The sequence below is a fragment of the Schistocerca piceifrons genome, unplaced genomic scaffold (genome assembly GCF_021461385.2).
Source record: "Schistocerca piceifrons isolate TAMUIC-IGC-003096 unplaced genomic scaffold, iqSchPice1.1 HiC_scaffold_1880, whole genome shotgun sequence".
In the NCBI taxonomy this organism is placed as follows: domain Eukaryota; kingdom Metazoa; phylum Arthropoda; class Insecta; order Orthoptera; family Acrididae; genus Schistocerca; species Schistocerca piceifrons.
Genome location: NW_025727768.1, coordinates 688,127 through 708,264, shown reverse-complemented (window position 1 = coordinate 708,264; position 20,138 = coordinate 688,127). Strand labels below are relative to the sequence as shown.

General features: G+C 43.6%; 1 protein-coding gene across 1 annotated transcript; it reads right to left on the bottom strand.

The window, feature by feature from the left end:
- Nucleotides 1-834: 834 nt before the first annotated feature.
- LOC124741169 (poly [ADP-ribose] polymerase tankyrase-1-like) lies at nucleotides 835-18,202 on the bottom strand. The gene is made up of 3 exons (XM_047248678.1): nucleotides 17,807-18,202; nucleotides 10,293-10,451; nucleotides 835-1,216 (listed from the first exon to the last, which is right to left on the bottom strand). The coding sequence occupies exons 1-3, from the start codon at nucleotides 18,091-18,093 to the stop codon at nucleotides 835-837; spliced, it is 828 nt and encodes a 275-aa protein (XP_047104634.1). The 5' UTR covers nucleotides 18,094-18,202.
- Nucleotides 18,203-20,138: the final 1,936 nt, after the last annotated feature.

Sequence of the window (20,138 nt, the reverse complement as noted above, 5' to 3'; positions counted from 1 at the left end):
TAGCTCCATGACTTGCGTCACCGTCTCAGCTGTGCCGTTGTGGCCGATGAGTGTGGAGACTCGTGTGCGTCGTTGCGAAACTGCTTTCGTGTGCTGAAACTCGGGCCTCGGTGTTCTGTCTCCAATACAACTAGGATTGCTTTGCTCGTTGCAATCTTTTACCTCAAGTAGAGACAACAGTGCCAGATAGAGAGGATTTCCTCCACATTTTGTATGCGTGTCATGTTGTGGTCTGATTGTGTTTAGTTCAATGTAGACTGACTGTATGGTTCCAGATGATGGTCGCATAATGTGTTGTGAATACTGCTACTACTATGTCATTGTTATTAAACACAACAGGTACGGTAGAGTAGAATGTTTGCTGAATATGGAGAAGTAAATTGAGTCTGGTATCAGGAGCGAAAATTCTGGTGATAGAACTGATATAGCAGTGATCTCGGTATGTTGCAAATTAGAATAGTCTGATGTAACAACTTGTAGAGTGGTGTGAAATACTTTTCAGCGATCAGATATTATAGAGCAGTTGTGTTTGTTCACAATGAACTGTTGACTTTTGCCATGTTTACTCTGGAAGTGTACTCGAGACATTCTTGTTGACAGAAGGATTGTCCGTTGTTACCTGAATTATTTTGCTGTTATCTGGAGTTGTCCGGGTTTTGCTACAACGTTCCTTAGAGTATGTGTGTGCTGTATGTTACTTGAGGAGGCCTGCAATTAGTGAGTCACAATGGGATTGAGTTTTTTGGATCTTTATTTAAAAAATTACGAATGTTGCTCTCGTACAAACTCTTTCAGTTCCTGTTTTTTTGCACAGAGTTCGCTGGACTGCCTGCCTCATGACAGCATCTCCACCAGCCGCCTCCTGTTCCACTCCCTGGCGATGTCCAGCGCTGTCTCCCCACGACGAGTTGTGGCCCCCCTGTCGGCCCCCGCGACGAGCAGCTCAGCCGCCACTTCTGCGCGGCCACTGAGTGCCGCGTGATGCAGCGGCGTCCACCCACCGTCATCCCTGGCGTCCACCGCCGCCCCCGCCCCCACCAGCAGCCTCGCCGCCTCGACGTCTCCCCTGAGCGCTGCACAGTGCAGGGCGGTCTCCCCACCCCCGTCCCTCGCCGCCACGTCGGCCCCTGCGGCGATCAGCGCCCTCAGCTCCCCCACTGCCCCCCGGTCAGCCGCCTGGACCAGCTTCCAGCCCCTCTCCTTAGCAGAGAGGCTCCTGCACAAAACACACAAACTGCCACTCTCTGCTACAAACACACAGCACACAGAACAAGGAAAACAGCCCCACGACGAAACAACTGCTGCAAATACAAATCTGTCCTGAAACAAACCTACCGTATTCCCCCTCCCACAGTACGAAACAGTGCGCAGTTGTGTGTATGTATTAAATTACAGCAAATCTGTTCTATCCCCCTCATAAGAAAATCTTCATTCATCGTCCGTTACAAATAGCATTATACAACCTCTGAAAGAATTTCATTACCACATTTTGTCACACTCATTCCTGCAAGTTGAAAGGTGGCTACACTGAGCCACAGCGCCAGAGATTGCGCCAAAGAGTTTTATTCCGCCGCCTCCACTGGCAGTTCTTGTCGAGATGTGTCAGTTGTCAGTGCTTGCTGAGATGTCGTAGTAAAGAGTTCTTGTCGAGATGTCGTGGTGGAGTGTGCTTGTTGAGATGTGGTAGTAGCGAGTCGGTGTTGAGATGTTTTAGTAGGGAGTGCTTGTTCCATGTTTTATGCAGTTGTTTGATGGGCTAGACAGCAGATGTTGTTCTAATGGAGATATTGTAATGATTAGAGTGCTTTTCATCAATGTATATGAAGGTAACAAAACTCGCTTTTTTTCTCATTATTTCAATGTCTTGAATAATGCGTCATTACAGGTTCAGTCAACAAAGCATCTGGCTTGTCTTCTTGTATTAGAGTGTAATTCTGGTTTTCTTGCGTAATTATAGTATTTCTATTTTCTTTAATTACTTCAGTATAAATGACATTTAAAATTTCTTGTCTTATTGAAGAAGAACTGTGCCAGATGTGTACGTTGAATCACACTTCCACACACAGAACAGCTACACTTGTGCTTTGTTGGCTTCGTAGATTTTATAGTTGCTGGGGACTTAATTAATTGTGTCAACGGAAATTTTCTTTCATTCTTTGTTGTTGTTCTATGCAGTCTTTGCCTGTACAAAATGTTCACTACATGAGCCCACAAGAGACAACTGCTCTGTGTGATTATCGGTTTACATGCAAACTGACACTTCGATAATGCAAATACCAGGAATCGTGTTATTGTACATCACACAGCCATTACGCTTGCATATTCAAATTTATTGTAATAAATGAAACCTCAGAAAGCAGCATCCTCCTTTAAATGACACGACAAAAGTTTTCTCACTTCGCTACTATCTGGGAATGCAATCCAGCAAGTAAAGACGAAATATCTCAAGTATGGTTTCAGTCACAAGTAACAAAGAGTGTCCAAGTTGAAACTTGAAATGATCTGCCATAAAGTTTTGCTTCCCGGAGATTCGAACGCAGCACTTAATCGGATGGTTAACTAAGCAGAATGAAACGCCAGAAACCGTCATTTTTAACCAGCAATGAGATGACAAACTGAAACCAGGAGACGAAAGTGTTTTGTGTTATGGGCATTCGAAACCAACACCTATCGACACGGACCTCTAGTCACGTGTAGACGTTATATAATGACTTACTTCGTTAGCAGCGAAATGTGCGCATTTCTGTATTGTAAGTAAAATTATGAAAATTTTCTGCTGACTAGCAATCGAACCCTGGACACACAGTTGTTGACTACATACAAAGATACCTCCACTGTGCTATTCTCTTTCACCAGTAGCTAGGAGTGGCATGTTTGAAAGTGACACGAAAGGGACGAAAAGCTGCCCGTCTGACTTGGGACTCGAAACCAGTACCACCATTATTGTTAACAAAGCCCAGAGAATCGGTAAAATCAGAATAATTTCTCACATGTATTTTGCTGAGCTCATGTTGCAACTTAAAGTGACATGCCAGGATTCGAACCCAGGGATGTGTCTCTTGTGAACGTCTTTATGACTTTGCAGACAAGTGGAGACAATGAAGCAGTGGAAATGCATCATCTGAAAGTGATCAAACGTGACGAAAAGGGAGATCCGAGTTCGAATTCCAGTCCATCGTCAATATTTTCCACGTCTCAGGCTCGAATACAGTAAGAGTCAAGTGCGCTGCGGACTTGTACAGCAATTGGCTCATTGATTTAAAAAAAATATCGCTTAAGAAAGGTGACTGGTGACAGAGTTTCGACCCGGCGTGACTTCCGCCTCTGTCAGGGCCCAACCTGTAGCGACTCTCTTCCAGGCTACCAGAGGTGGGAGAGATGCTGCTTATGCTTGGTAAAAATGATTGCCGGATGTGAGAAACGAACCCAGACCTTCAGCATATGTAACAAGAATCATTTCAACTTTTTCCTAACTAGCAACTATTACCACGAATTAAAATTCATGCGAGTTGCGGTATTCGAATCCACTACATGCAGACTAGAAACTCGCGCCCTTAACCCCTTTATTTCATTTAATTTTTTAACCATTCCGAGGTCTGGCCACGACGCCTTCCCCATACCTGTCACAGAGTCGCTGCGCTATTTTCGCGCATAATTTTTTTATTTTTTTTATTTCTAATTTTATTTTTATTTTTAGCACTTGATCTGAAAGACCATGTTTGCACACAAACTAACTCAGCTGAGAGCGACGCCTTCCAACTTCTGTGTTCACGATGGTTTGCTTTCCGATTTATTTCTCAACATCTTGTAACTCGCCCAATGCCTCAGTTCCCGAGGCTCGTTTGGCAAGTTTGTCTTCTGCCACCCCTGAGTACTGCACGCGCTGGAAGCTCCGTGCTGCGATTCCTGATACAGCGGGTGACGATGAGTGTAACGCAGAACAGCAGAAATCAGTGCAGTCGCTTCTGGACAAAAGGAGTTTCAACATACGGAATGAAGTAAAATAAAGTGTACTAAAAAGTACGACGTGTTCTGTCATGAGGACCAGCTTTTCCTCCGAGATTCCTTCAACACAAAATAGAGTGCTTCTGGCCTATGTATTTTAAATTAGATTTCTGTTTCCTTAAAAATAAATAAGTCAGTAAGAAACACCGTTTAACACAAAAGAGCTTAAGGACGATTCATTACGATGTTCTTGCGTTTACCCCTTCTTCTGTTCACTTTGCACACTGTACCACGTAACTGTATGCACTGAAACATGTTGCGAAGTTCCTCTCGCAGTTTCCCGCCTCAGCGACGCACGCGCCGCCCCGTGGCCCGCTTGTGGCCGGCGTGCGTGCGGCGACCCACCCAGCGCCCGCCGTCTCGCTTCCCTCTGCTGGCAGGTGGTGCGTTGTCTGTCCTCTTAGCCAGTTTACAGCATTCCTTTATTCACGCGGCACGTCGCTACGATTCAAGAAAATTGTAAGGCAAGGTATTGGGAGTAGAGTTCGCGTTATTGTGGCTAAGAATTCTCTGATAACTCACCAGATGTCCTGCTGTCAGGTCGTAATTCTGTCACGTGCTGCCGACCACCCAGGTGGACTGCCTCAAGTTTCGCTTTGGTTGCTACTTTCCTGTTTACTGCCCTCTACCGAGTAGTTTTCACACTCGTTGGTAGGTGAGGGGTGCCGATGTTTGTCCAGATGGCCCTCCAGCCGTAGTGCGGCTACTTTTGTACAGTCACGTTTCCGCTTTTGCTTCTCATTAATTCCACGTACATGTTCTTGACTTTTACCATATTCGACGGCCAACTCTGGTTTGAGTATAACTGAGTTGGAATCAAAATTGTTCAAAATGATAAAAGCCATTGGCGACGTGCCGTACATCTGTGGGTGGATTCCAGACAGTGGGAGTAATTTCGTCTGGTAAGTGCGGCGTGAGGGCCGTGTGTGTGTCTTCTTCCGCATCTAGTGTGTCGAACACACGAATATAGTTTCTCACTTTCTCCCAAAGTCGGCGATATTTAATCTCCCCCTCCCCGTTGCCGCCTGAGATGGTCAACGTGTCAAACTTTATCTTAAAAATATTACCACGAGTTAGAAAATGTCTCGTAGCTGACAGAAATCTTGCTGCTGTTTCATGTGGTATGGGTAAAACATGTGCCACGCAGTTGACTTTAGAGACCATCTACATATGTGCAAAGTGTGCCCTTTGGATGTCGTCAAGCCTTCTCTATGTTCTTTGACTCCAACTGGCACGCTGGCAAGCACTTTCTTAGAGTTTGCAGCTGCAGTACGATTTATATTAGACCTGTAGTCCAGAGCCAGAACTTGAACTGAGGTCTCGCGTGTTTTGGGGTTGTGTGATTTTATGTTGCTTAGCTTCGCACCTGATGCAAGTTGGTATTTGCTGGTGCCCTGCAACGCCTTCTGCGACTCGCTCTCGCCGGAGATCACCACATCCATGTCACCTGTGTACGCCCTACACACGATATTCTGGCGACATGTGTGTGTGTGTCTGTGCATGCGTGCAGCCCTCGCAGCTGTTTCTGCAGAGCGGCTAGCAGGGCCTCAGCGGCAGTGGCGAACGAGGCCCTCCACACAGGACCACCTCGGCGCACACAACTCGTGAACGCAGGTTGCCTGGTCACCTGACCACTGATCATGATTTACAAAGTGCAGTTCTTCGAAACTCTACCAGTGATGTCGGCGATGGATTGTTTTCAGAAGGCACTGGTGGCTCACCCTGTCGAAAGCCTTCTCGAAATCGAGCTGCATTACAGCCAGCTGAAGCCTGGGAACACGTGCCGTGCATATTCACAAACAGTGTGTGGTATAAGGAGGAAAACATAATTTCTAAAAGGGTACACATTAACAGTTTCTTGAATCATTGACCTTTGGATCAACTGGGTAGTAAACTGAAATTGTGATGAGGCTTAAGGTGGCGGCGGTACGAATTGCTCGATGGTTTTCGATCTGTAAGCCTGTAACTCTGTAAGAGCAGGTGTAGGCAGCAGACAGAATGGCTACTTGGCTGGTCGCGCGACCAGCACCTGCGGCTGGCGCAGCGTTCCCCAGTCAAAGGAGCCGGGTCTCCATTCAGCTGGCGCTGCTACTGCGCTCCCACTGCGGTACACTTCGCCAGTAGAGAGACTCAGTAGCGTTAAAATATGAGATTACTTACATGTTCTGCGCGGAATGGTCTTTCTGGAATCAAGGAACAAATTTGACACCTCTGTGTTCAACCTGAAGTGAGAATCTGTCATGTTATTTATCGGAAGTGACAACAAAATATCAACTGAATTGACCAAATCAATGATCACGTGGTTGCCAAATGAATTCTGTGACGTTGCCAATTCTGCGTTAGATTAGCGAGACGGTGAATACGTTGGCTCAGCTGATGCTATGATCACTGGCGATTTTGCCTCGTGAAGACGCGAAGACACTCCAGAATGAGATTTTCACTCTGCAGCGAAGACACTGTCTGCTGCAGTACTGACCAGGGGCCACAATACGTGAAGCATTTCCCAGAGTTTCGTTTGCATTTCTCTAACTTATATTCTGATCCAAAGCACTGTTACGAATAATATCCAGACTCACCGACGGCAAATGTAACGTCTTACATAGAGAGCAGAGGTGATTATTCGGATAGTCGTACTCTTCAGTAGCTATTGTATCTATTTCTGTTTTTTGTGCCTTACATGTGCTGTAGAGATGCAGCTCATTCACCATGAGTGATTCGCTTTTTTAGCACCACCTGACACTATTTACATTATGACTCAATAACTTTATTTTTAATATTATTCACTTAAAGCGGTTTTCCTTGCAGATACGTACATTGGCATCACCAAAAGACAGTGTAACACCGATTACAAAAGATTTTTCATAAGGTTCGAATAACACACTGTTTCTAATCAGAAAAGCAAACAGTACAAGAAAATCTTATCAATGACCAAGGAGAAAGCATTCAAAACGCTGTTAAGGAAAATGAAACAATCGAATGAATACAGTACAAGTTCGATAACGGTAGATAATGTGGGAGACTACATTCCTGATGATAACGCATTTCTTATATTTAGCTAGCGTGTTCAATAAACCAACAAAACAACCAATGAGGTATACGCTGTACGAACACAAAGGAATTGCAACTTACTAAGCTAACCTTACAAGAAAAATATACTACAATAAAACAATGTTCCCATAGCACAAACGCCCATAAATAGTCATGAGTTGGCGAGATATTGTGCCTTCCTGTGCAAAAACAGGCTGTGACCAAGTGCAGCCCACAGTCATAATGAAGTTGCGTTGCAGAACTGCCACGGAAGTATGTGTGGAAAAGTAGCAGTGTGTGCAGGCATATAACGAAATCAAGTTAACAGGTTATTCAGTGCCCCAACTAAATCTCTACACTTTTTTCTGCATAAAAATTATCTCTGTACAAGACGAAACAGCAGCAACTACGTTTTCAAATCGTTAAGTTTTCACTTTTAGACCTACAGTGCACTGAATCAAGACAGGAAAAAAAAGTTTTCTAAGGACTTTTTAACTGCTTGTGGATCTACTTGAGGGTAACTCTTCCACACAAGAAACAAAAAAAATCTTTCCAGCGAGACTTCAGCCTACATCTACCACAGTCACCCTTTTGGTGGGTTAACGCTTCACCCCTGAGCTATCGCATCAACCATCTCATGTAGCTCTCTCCTTGACCCCGTCGGTGTAAAAGGTTAAAGTGGTTTTAGTTTGAGGTTGAAACGAGCTTTCTGGACTCGGAAACATAAATCTTCTAATCTATACCATCGATGACAACGACAGGAAAATATCAGGTGGATGTGTCAGGACGATTCTCTGCCACTCCAGGAACCAAGTCGGAGTTCACAGTGCTGAAATGAAATCAGTCGGAAATTTGAGGGAAGGAAAAATAGGATGACTGCAGGAACAATTAGAAAAAATCGAAAAGAAAAGGAACATAAGAAGGATGCATTCAGCACATGGAAAAGGCCGCAACAACCTTCAGTGAAATTAAATGCAAGGATGACTACACAAAGAGTTCGAAAGGAATCCCAGTGTTAAACGGGCAGGAGAGGGCAGATGCCAGAAGACAGTGCATTAAAGACCTCTGTGAGTGGGAGGAACTAACAGATAACGTGACAGAAGAAGAGATGGAAGCCGAATTGGAAAACGTGTGTGACTGGCCATTACACTCATAATTTCACAAAGCTCTGGAAAACTTGGACACAAACAAGGTGGAACGGTTAGTTAACATTCCCTCGGAACTTACATGATCATTTGGGAAGGTGAAAATCAAATGACAATTCAAGTTTGTCTGTAGGATCCATGAGACAGGAGTCATAACAACAGACTGCCAGAAACACACCATCCAAACACTACAGAGGCGAGCAAGGGTCGATATTGCGACAGCTTTCTCGTAGTGAGCTAAACATGAATCCAAATTACTAACAAGAATAATTATAACGCGCAGAAGAATCGAAGATAAAACTGAGGGTCTGTTCGAGCACACTAAATTTGGAGTAAAGGATCGAGAGAGGCCTATCAGACCTTCGACCTGATTGTGGAAGGAATGTGTAAGAAAAATGCAGATCTTTATTGGATTTGTAGATCTTTAAATGACATTTGACAATGTGAAATAGTGAAAGTGTACGAAACTTTAAAAAAAATAGGTATAAGACATAGGGAACAGCAGATAACACAGAATATGTACAATAATAAGGAAGGATTGGTGCTTTGATTAAAAAACGTGAAAGATAGCGATGATGATAGTCTCCGCAAATATTCAGTCTGAACACTAAAGAATCGTTGGTGGAACTGAAGAAACTTCCAGGAATTTAATTAAAACTGAGGGTAAAAAGCATTTCATTGATAAAATTTCCTGGCGATATTTCTTTCACTGAAAGTGAGAAAGAATCACTGGAGTTGGTGAATGTAATAAATAGTCGAATGATCACTGAATTAGGATTAATGAACAGAAGAAAGAGGAAAATATTGGGGAGTGGCGGAAATAACATTGATGGCAAAGTTTACATCAGAATTAAGGACCACGAAGCTTACAAATTGCAGGGATTCTGCTATGTGCGAAGCGTATTTACACTTAGGGACAAGGCGAGGTTGTTGTAGAAAGTCATCTAGCACACGAAAACAGGACATTCCTCGCAAAACAAGGCTACTGGTACAAAAGATAGTCCTTAACTGGGGAAGAAACCTCTGAATGTATGTTTGTAACAAAGTACTGTATGAAAATGAATCGTGGATTACGGGAAAAAACGAGAAAGAAATCGAAGCATCCTAAATGCGGTGCTATTGGAGGATGTTGAAATTAGGTGAACTCATACCAGAGGAACACTGAAACGTCCCTCCAGAATAGGTGAGGATAACAATATGTGGAAAACCGTGACATGTACAACGGTCAGCGTAATAGGTTACATGTGAAGTCATCAGAGGTCAACTGCCATGGTACTAGAGGTAGCTGTAGAGGGTAAAACCTGTAGGGCAGGACAGAGATAGGAGCGCACAGCACAAGTAAGTGTGGGCTCTGGGTGCTCACAGCACTTTAAACTCGTTGGTCACACAGACAGAAACATGGTCAACAGCAGGCAGAGTTTCTGCTTCGCATGTGTGTTGTTACTGGGACTGGCTGTTACTCCAGAGTGCGGCGGGTCGACCAAAGTCGTCCACACCCTGACGAGCTGACGCTCTGCCAACATTCGCTTCTCTTTGCTGCTTGACGAGCATACTTGTTGTTACTAGCGGAAATTTTATGGCAAATAATTGTTTTTCTTTTTGTCCTGTCTCAGTGCTGCCAACCACCCCAAATGGTCTCACAAACATGTGTTTATCTGACCCCTGCTAGACCACTCCAATATGCCAAGAGTGCTGGACGTTTACCTCTTTTGACAAAAGAAAGTCACACATTCAGTGCAATCACAGTGGCTCCCTGCCACCAGATTTTCTGTGTACGACGTTGGCGTATGTGCCTGAGTTATCGCTGACATTCGCTGCGTGAGAATAAATCACTGAACTGTTAACAATAACTCACTATTTTCCCTACCAACCTATTCTTAATGACTCTCTCTCTCTCACGATACAACCTCCTATCATGTCGATACAGCCCCATTATTCATCTGACTGTATTGTTCTGATTTTAGTGCCAGTTCGCTTTGCTGACCGTCATTAACTCTAGACTCTGCATTTACACTTTGCTTTTCGGTATTTAAATCTTATCTACCACAGAATGGTCGTGTGTGTGTGTGTGTGTGTGTGTGTGTGTGTGTGTGTGTGTGTGGTGAGGGAACTCACCGCAAGCGAGAGACAGTGGCGTCATCAGGTGCAGGAGTCGTGGGCGGTGCAGCAGCAGCAGCAGCAGCAGCAGCAGCAGCAGTCTGGCGGGTTGTGCCGGCAGTGGTGGTGGTGGCGGTGGTGGTGGTGGTGGGCCTCAGCTGTGCAGCGGCTGGTGGGCTGCACACACAGAGAGAGAGAGGCACAGTGTGACCAGGCGTGTCCTCGTGGGGTCCTGGGGACGGCCCACTGCAGCGCACACACACACTCATACACGCCGACAACAGGAGTAGCGGTCCAGTAAATACAAATGAATTACCAGTGCGGTAATCACATTCATTTGCACCACCTGAGTTCCCCACAGCAGTTGCTCGCCATACCACACAACAGGAAGTTCAAAATCAAGCATGAAGAAAATGTACACACAGTGCCTGACACTTACACGGAACTTAATTACAGACCCACTGTACGGGCCAGCTCTGGTACTATCGTTCTCAAAGGTATCCGAATGATCTGAACTGGATTGTGCCTCTTTGTACGTGACCCACATAACTTGACTACCTCGCATTTCATGTGCACCCTTTTAGATATTGTCGTTTTACTATACATAATAAACGTCCTAGGACTGGTTGGGCACCAATCCCTGAAGTGTAGCATCTGAGACCAGTACAGACCAAAGTATGTGCTTCAGGTAGAGGCATTTGTACGCCTGTCTGTCTTTATAGCTGTTATAGTGGTAACAGACAGTCAAATGTTAAGGACAAGTGGCCCTTCCAAACTTTGAAAAATATCGTGATTAACACTTTGAGCTACTTCTAAATTTCCTTATTGTTACAACCACTTTTGAAATATTTATGACTTGTAGGAGAGCAGCTCCAGAAAAAATTTCAAGACATTTTGCTTACCATGTGCAGTCATTACTGAACAGTCCTCTGGTGGACTTGCTCATCAGTTCGAAGCTGGTTCTGTCCACACCGCTCCCTGTGTCAGAGACCCCCTGCTCCATGTGGCAGAATTACTGCAAGTCTACACTCTCTGTTCTGTGATATTTGTATGACTGCTTCAGCGCCTCAGCGTCTCTGGCTATCAAGAAGGTTAAGGAGGAAGGTGGTGGTGTATATTTGGTGTGTAAGACAGACCTGGAAGAATTGGAAGATTCCAGATGTATTATATCATTCCCAGATAGAGAATCCGATGAACTGTAAGAGGTACGCACGAGCAGACGTAGGGTCAGTTAGTTATGGTGGTGAACAAACTGAAAAGAACTGTTAGGAGCAATCAGTGTGCAGATAAATGGGATACTGAAGAGCTGACGAATGGAATGGGTTCTTCAGCTTCTGTGACACTGTAGATAACGCGATAATGAATGTCTCAGCTGGAATTTCAGCAGCTGGTGTCACTGACAACGCGAAACACGAAAACTGAACAGAGAAATGTTGGAGCAAGGAAGGCAACTCTGAAGAAATCTGAGCAAACGGAAAAAATACATAAAATGATTGATGAAAGAAAGAAGTACTAAAATAGTCAGGGAAAGCCAGGAATAAAGTATTACAGGTCGCTAAGAAATGTAACTCTAATTTCGAGGGACGATGAAGTAGAATGACAGCAGTAAGTTTCAGGATAAATAAATAAAAAGTGATCGTAGGATGCACACATTCAGCACATAGAAAAGCCTAAAGATCCTTCTGTGAAATTAAATGCAGGGATGACAACACTAACACCCATCCTTCCAGATGTCAGACTCTCAGATCGGTGCCAAAAGCTGTTATGCCGATGGAGTATGAACGAAAACAGGACGTGTAAAGGGTAATTAAAAGTATCACGAGAGCTACTAATCATGGGAAAAGCGCATCTGTGACTAACTGCATCCTAGATCTCGCGTGGATGAGAAGGTATAACGTTCAAATACCACTAGTGACAACTGTGTTGGCGCGAAGCTGTTACATGGGACAACATTTTCCTGACATGTACAAACACTTTTCGGAGTTTGTAGCAATGTTCTTTTGACAGTCTGCTTCTTTTGCTTCGTTACTTGAACATCATGTACTTATCATTGATGTTATTATGTTGTGTATTATTGATTATTGTTATTGCTGTTATTTCCACATGTGCGATGCAACTGTTTCTTTATTTTCCTGTTCTGGTTGTATATTCTGTGAAACTCTTAAAGCACTCTACAGCTTTACTACTTTCAGTGAAATGAACCGAAAGCGGACTACCAAGAGAACATTGCTGTGAACTCGAAACAGCCGTTTTACATGTCATGAGCACGTCCAGTATTAGAATCAGAATATAAGAGAGCTTTGGAAGGCTTAAGATCCAATAAGGCAGATCATATACATAAAATTCCATCATAATTTCTAAAATCATTGGGAGAAATGGCAACAAAACGACTATTCACGTTGGTGCATAGAATGTATGTGTCTTAGGACTTCGGAAAAATACCATCAACCCAATACAAAGACTGTTAGAGCTGACAAGTGCGAGAATTACCGCACAATCAGCTCAGCAGCTCATGCATCCAAGTTCCTGACAAGAACAGCATACAGAAGAATGGAAAAGAAAATTGAGGATGTGCTAGATGACAATTAATTTGGCTTTAGAAAAGGTAGAGGCACTAGAGAGGCAATTTTGACATTGTGGTTGATAATGGAAGCAAGACTAAAGAAAAATAAAGACAATAGGATTTGATTACTTGGACAAAGTGTTCGACAATGTAAAGTGGTGCAAGGTGTTCGAAATTCTGAGAAAAATAGAGCTAAACTATAGCTAGAGATGTGTGGTATACAATATGTACAAGAGCCAAGAAGGAATAATAAGAGTGAACGACCAAGAACAAAGTGCTTGGATTAAAAAGAGTGTAAGGTGCGGATGTAGTCTTCCACCCTACTGTTCAATCTGTACAAAGAAGAAGGAATGAAATAAAGGAAAGGATCAGGAGTGGAATTAAAATTCAAGACGAAAGGATATCAAGGATATGATATGCTGCTGACATTCCTATCCTGAGTGAAACTGAATTAGCATCAGAATTGATGGTCATGAAGCAGATGAAGTTAAAGAATTCTGCTACCTGGGCAGCAAAATAACCAAAGACAGATGGACGAAGGAGGACATCAAAAGCAGACTAGCCCTGACCAAGAGAATTCTATTGATATAAAACATAGGCCTTAATTTGCGGAAGAAATTTCTAAGAATGTACAGATGGAGTACAGGACTGTATGGTAGTGAAACATGGACTGTGGGAAAACTGGAATAGAGAATCTAAGCATTTGAGCTGTGGTGCTACTGGCGAATGTTGAAAATTATGTGGACTGACAAGGTAAGGAATGAAGTCATTCTGTGTAGAATCGGAGAGGAAAGGAATATATGGAAAACACTGACAACGTGAAGGGGCAGAATGATAGCACATCTGCTAAGAAATCGGCGAATGACTTCCATGGTAGCAGAGGGAGTTACAGAGGCCAAGGACTGCAGAGAAAGACAGAGACTGGGATACATACAGCGAATAATTGAGGACATAGGTTGCAAGTGCTACTCTGTCATGAAGAGGTTGTTGGCACAAGAGAGGAATTAGTGATGGACCGCATCAAACCAGTTAGAAGACTGATGACCCAAAAAAAAGCGCGTCGTCCCGTATAGCACTTTCACACATAATACGGTAAAAATTTAGGGTCATTGCGTTGTGAACCCATGATCTTTGATACAGGAATCTTAGGCTCTATCAACTTCCACATGAAAGTACCATACGTTACATACTCACTGTTAGGCTTGTGAAGTGCTCTGTAGTCCTGGTGTTACTTTTAATTAACGTTTATGTACTCTCTGCTGGACAACAGCAGACAGCACGAACTAAACCGCAGTTTTTGTTGATAAGCTATCGACCTGCAACTTTTGGTACTGATCTGAATGTCTGACATCTGCAGGTTTGGGTGTAAGAGGTTAGAAAAGAATTCCGCTGCTAAGTGCAAGGGGGGGGGGGGGGGGGGGAAGAAAGAGGGACAGAGAGAGAGGGAGGGAAGGGGGGAGTGAAAGAGATGTCTGACAAAAGTACACTGAGTACCTCCATGAGGTGAGGGACTATTGGATGACATGATGGAAGGGAAACTGAAGTCAAGCTGGAAAACATAGCGGACTTGTCATTAGACACAGAGTTTAACAAAGCTCTGGACGATTTGTGGAAAGAGAAAGCGAATGGTTAAATAACATTCCCTTGCAGTTTATATGACGCTTGCAGGAGGCTGCAATGAAACAACTATTCAAATTCCAGAATGGCAGAAGTGAAGCTGTGAGTACCGGGCGTGAGCCGTGCCTGGGTAGCTCAGTTGGTAGAGCACTTGCCCGCGAAAGGCAAAGCTCCCGAGTTCGAGTCTCGGTCGGGCACACAGTTGTAATCTGCCAGGAAGTTTCATATCAGCGCACACTCCGCTGCAGAGTGAAAATCTCATTCTATAACTTAAATGTTTCGACAGTTGCTAGGAGTGACATGTTTTAACCTGAAATGATGCCTTGAAAACTTTCGTATGTGGTCAAGTCGAAACCAACACCAACCGTCTTTGATGACAAGACATATGCAGACGATAAAATCACAATTACTTTTCTCTTTTGGTTTGATGTGCAGGTACTAGCAGTTGAAATGACTCGATGAAAATCTTTGCAGCCAGCCACGATTACGAAAGATGCTAATTACTATGGGCATACTGCTTGGAAGGATTTCTTACTACAGAACACTTTCGTCACACCATATGCGTGATGTTACATTCTGAGGACACAGATTAACCTTTGATTGTACATTTTTTCTCAGGGCCACAAAATTTCCTTTTATGAAGTTAAAGCCCAGTGGTTGAAATGTCCACCTGACCATCCTGATTTTCGTTCTGCTTTATTTCCTTAAATCGATGAACGCAAATGCTGAGACCTTTCCTTTGAAAGGGAACTGTAGATTTCCTTCCCCGCATTTGGGAGCTGTAGATTCTGCTTTGACTCTAATGGTCTTGCAGTCGATGGCACGTTTGACCCTAAGTTAATTCTTTTTTTCTTTCTCAACATTTCCTACTGAATTCAAGTATTGCACGAAGGTTAAGCGGTCGTATTTCATTACATTTGCCAGTAATCGATTGGACCGTACCGGTAAACTGTCACATCAGAGGAATACTATTCGAAATGAAAAAACTGTTTCCTGATGTGAATTCTTCGCTGCACTTAGCACATACACTCACAAAATGTTTAATGCACCGTTTTTGAATGTTGAAATAATCATCCTTGTAACCTTCAAATGTACAACATTCTATACATCACTGCAAAAACAGTTTATAACTTCAAATAAGGAATGACAACTGATAAATGTACTTATAGCAGCCTGTATGACAACACATCAAACAAAATCTCTACGACCTTATACATGAACCTACTTGTTTCAGTTAATTGTGCCCTTTCAGGCTATATGCATCAATGTTGAATGCAACAGGAGGAAAAGGTATGCACTTCCCTTACACAGTTGTGTGATGTGTTTTTTAGGCCTCCTTCCACTCCCCTACAGCCTTTGGTAAATTTTTCCACACGGAATTTATCCAGGGGGATCCCCTGTGCTGCATTTACTGACGACATGCCTCGTCTTTGCCAAGATCAATGGTGTGAATAATAACAGAATAATAACGAATGACTTCCCCAAAAAACTATTGTATTGGATAAACAAAGCTGCTTTGTAGCTTAATACCACCTTATGGTAAAAAATAAATTACTTTTGAAATTGCAGTGAAAGAACGATACTTCCAGAATAAAAATGGGCCCAGTGTCTGAACACAATAATAACTATGAATGACTGCCTATGAATGACAGCAAAGGACTTGGAAGAGCAGTTGAACGGAATGGACGGTGTCTTGAAAGGAGGGTATAAGATGAACATCAACAAAAGCAAAACGAGGATAATGGAGTGTAGTCGAATTAAGTCGGGTGATGCTGAGGGAATTAGATTAGGAAATGAGACACTTAAAGTAGTAAAGGAGTTTTGCTATTTGGGGAGCAAAATAACTGATGATGGTCGAAGTAGAGAGGATATAAAATGTGGACTGGCAATGGCAAGGAAAGCGTTTCTGAAGAAGAAAAATTTGTTAACATCGAATATAGATTTAAATGTCAAGAAGTCGTTTCTGAAAGTATTTGTATGGAGTGTAGCAATGTATGGAAGTGAAACATGGACGATAAATAGTTTAGACAAGAATAGAAGCTTTTGAAATGTGGTGCTACAGAAGAATGCTGAAGATTAGATGGGTAGATCGCGTAAGTAATGAGGAGGTATTGAATAGAATTGGGGAGAAGAGAAGTTTGTGGCACAACTTGACCAAAAGAAGAGACCGGTTGGTACGACATGTTCTGAGGCATCAAGGGATCACCAGTTTAGTATTGGAGAGCAGCGTGGAGGGTAAAAATCGTAGAGGGAGACCAAGAGATGAATACACTAAGCAGATTCAGAAGGATGTAGGCTGCACTGAGTACCGGGAGATGAAGAAGCTTGCATAGGATAGAGTAGCATGGAGAACTGCATCGGACCATTCTCAGGACTGAAGACCACAACAACAACAACAACAACAACATCAACAACATTCCCTTAAAGCAAATAAAATCCCTTAGGTACTGTTTGGATTTGGAGAGAACGAAGAATTATGTTGGGATACTTGCTGGCATGGCTTGCACACTGAAAAAGGTGACAGACAAACTATGTAACAGAGACAAAGCTGTAGTACTGAGGTGTGAATAGTGAATACTCTGAAAATCTGCTTTTCTACACGAAGAAAATTCCGCAGATCAACATCAGCTGTCGAAAACTGTAAATATGTTGCCACCCTCGTCGAACCGTTGTGCAGTACGCTTCCTTGCTCGAGGTGTCGGCCAGAAGTGACGCACTCGGTCGTCGTCTTCATGCAGCGTGACACTATTCAGAGGTGTCTCATTGTGATCAGCCACAGAGGCACTGAACAACTTTAAACGCTGCTCTATACGAACAGCCTTACAGCGACCCTAAGGGCTGCCGGCTACAAACTACACACATCACTGTGTTTGAGGCCGGGTTGGGCAGTACAGCTTTGTGTGCACAGCAGAATGCGTCATGCTGCATTCACACAGTGAATGTATCCTATTCTCCTGACACTTGATCCCAAAACCTAAAGAACCACTTTTCCTACACGTGTAGTTCGACAGATAAATGTCTACAAATTGGTTGTCTGATGATTTTTGCTAGCAAACATACCTGTTAATGGAGTGGACTCAGCTTAGGGATTCAGCTAACCTGCTACAAGAGGACAATGATAGCATCGTGAGCTAGCAGGAAATGACAGTCTATGATTGCGTATCTTACACCAGTGACACATCTAAGGAAACTCAGTGGCAAAAATTATAGTCAGGGAAATACACACACACACACACACACACACACACACACACACCACACAGACAGACACACACACACACACACACACACACACACACACACACACACACAAAGCTGAGAGACACGAATGAGTGGGTTGTCTCGCCCTTACCTGCTTTTTGGTGGTGGATCATACAGCAACCGGCTCACTTCGATCAAGTCTTTTGGTTGATGAAGCATCGCATCTGCCCACCCCTGAGTGGCCATCACCTCGAACGGACAGGTCTTAATGAACGCCAGTGCAGCATGCTTGAGGTCACCGCAGGAGTGGCGGACTGCGAGGACGGCCGCGGCCGCCGCGGTCTCGACGGTCAGCTGAGCGGCCACCTGCCGCTCGCACTCCGCCTTCAGCCGCGACACCCCGTATTTATCCGCTGCGGCCAGCAGCTGGGGGGCCATGCCGGGCAGCTGGGGGGCCCGCAGGGTGTACAGGTAGGAGACCAGCTGCCTCAGCACCGGGCCCCCCACGTCCGGGATGCTCACCGCGCCGCTGCTGGCCTCGAGGGTGTCGTGGGCGAACATGGCGGCGAACACAGGGCTCCTGTCCGCCAGGACGGCCCTGTGCGCCAACAGCCGCGTGTCGCCCGCCGTCAGCGTCACCACGGCGTCGTCCCCGGCGTCCAGCAGGTCCCCCAGGTCCACGGCCGCCGTCTCCGTGATGTCCTTAACCAATTCCATTGCGGACGATTCTGAAACACTGCATCACCGGGCAGCTCTTTCAGCTTACAGGTGACTACTGATACTTCTCGAGTGACGGTTCATAAAAAGTGGTCCATCACCAGCCAGTGGCAGTATCATCTTTGCTGTGTTAGACTGATGCCATTGGTGAATACCTGCATATCTTTAATAATACGTTTTTAAATAGTTACGGTTTTCTTTCAGCACATTTTATTTACGCGACAAGCTGCAGAAGGAGGGGGGAGGGGGGCAGACTTCATTTCCATAATTTTTTCTACACAGCGATTTTACTTGAACCGGCAATCGTTAGAACTGGACATCTACCAAAATACTAAGAAGGTTCTAAATAACTATAGCAGTACTTTATTCAACGAGATATTCTGTTCACTTCTTTCCTTCAAGGAAACAACATTATTTTATGGCTGGAATCTATATTATTCGTCATTGAACCAATAATTGTGCATGTAGCCTTGTACGAGTTGTTTCACACAGGTCTACTACAACCTGGAGGGTGCTTCTGGGAAACATTGCCTATGGGAAGCGGGCCTACTCAGCCTGCAATTCATTCTCAACACTTCTCAAATAGTCCAACAGGACAACATCCGACAACCACACGCAGCACGATATGTCAGAGCCAGCCGCAGAGAATATTCTTTCCCTTCAACTAACACGTATACTACTATTTTGTTACTTTAAATCCGTCTTGATTGCAAATTTTTTTTATTATTATTATTCATATGACCGGTTTCGGTTCATTCAGAACCATCTTCAGATCTGATATTTAAGTTACAGGAGTAACCCGTTCAATTCAGCAACTTTCACATGCTACGTCACATCTATTTTGTAGCAGAAGTCACTGAACCTCCGCACTGCAGATGGTACTGATAATAGTAGATAACCACTCGATGATACAGATTCTGGACAACGAGGTCTAATTTTCGCTGAAGAATTTCTCAGTTCGTCCTTACACTGACTGTCTAGACTGTGTGCATTAGATGCCGAGATTGGACCTTTGAATAAAATGGGAAATCACTATCTGCTTATTGGATTCACGTTGTTTCATTAGTAACAGTCGCTGAAGAATCGATTTTAAAACAGCAATTCAGTATAGTTCTGTAGAAGTGGAGAATCGACATGAGCCAGGTACTGACAATGTTCCTGCTCATCTTCTCGGTGTGGGAGAAATGAATGTGAAAGGTTGCCTCTATACTCTTATGTGTTGTACAAGTGAACGAGGGAAACTGTCCACAAATCTTAAAACAGACATTTGAATGTCCATCCACAGAAAGAAGAATGACTTAAAAAGAGAGAAAGTACTGAACATTTAAGGTAGTTGTCCAGCGGAAATATTAACATTGTTTCCTCAAAAAGGTCAGGCCACATTTTAAGAAACTCAGTCTGGAATTATAAAAAAGTGCGGGGCTGGTGGTGGTTACGTGGACCACACACACACACACACACACACACACACACACACCTGAAAACCAAAAAAAAATTTTTTCACTTTATACATTTTTGTAGTAGTATTTATGTAGAAATAGCTCTAAATGCATTAACAAAGTTATTGATAGTATTAATAAAGCTACATCCACATCATTTTTACAAGAATGCCTACGATCACCATTGAATAAGAGACAGAACCTGAAAATCAAATCTTCAAATACAGATGTACTTCATGTATACGAAATTTGAAAAGGTTTATTTTGTTAGTTATTCATAATGCCATCTTTACTTCTTTACTGGTATTAGTTTTGAACTTTATTTAA

Coding starts and splice junctions, on each gene's coding strand:
- LOC124741169 (XM_047248678.1), bottom strand. CDS start 18,093: ATGGCCCCCCAGCTGCTGGCCGCAGCGGATAAATACGGGGTGTCGCGG. Junction 10,452..17,806: donor GATCCACCACCAAAAAGCAG/GTAAGGGCGAGA, acceptor CTGTGTGTGCAG/CCCACCAGCCGCTGCACAGC. Junction 1,217..10,292: donor GCCACTGTCTCTCGCTTGCG/GTGAGTTCCCTC, acceptor TGTTTTGTGCAG/GAGCCTCTCTGCTAAGGAGA.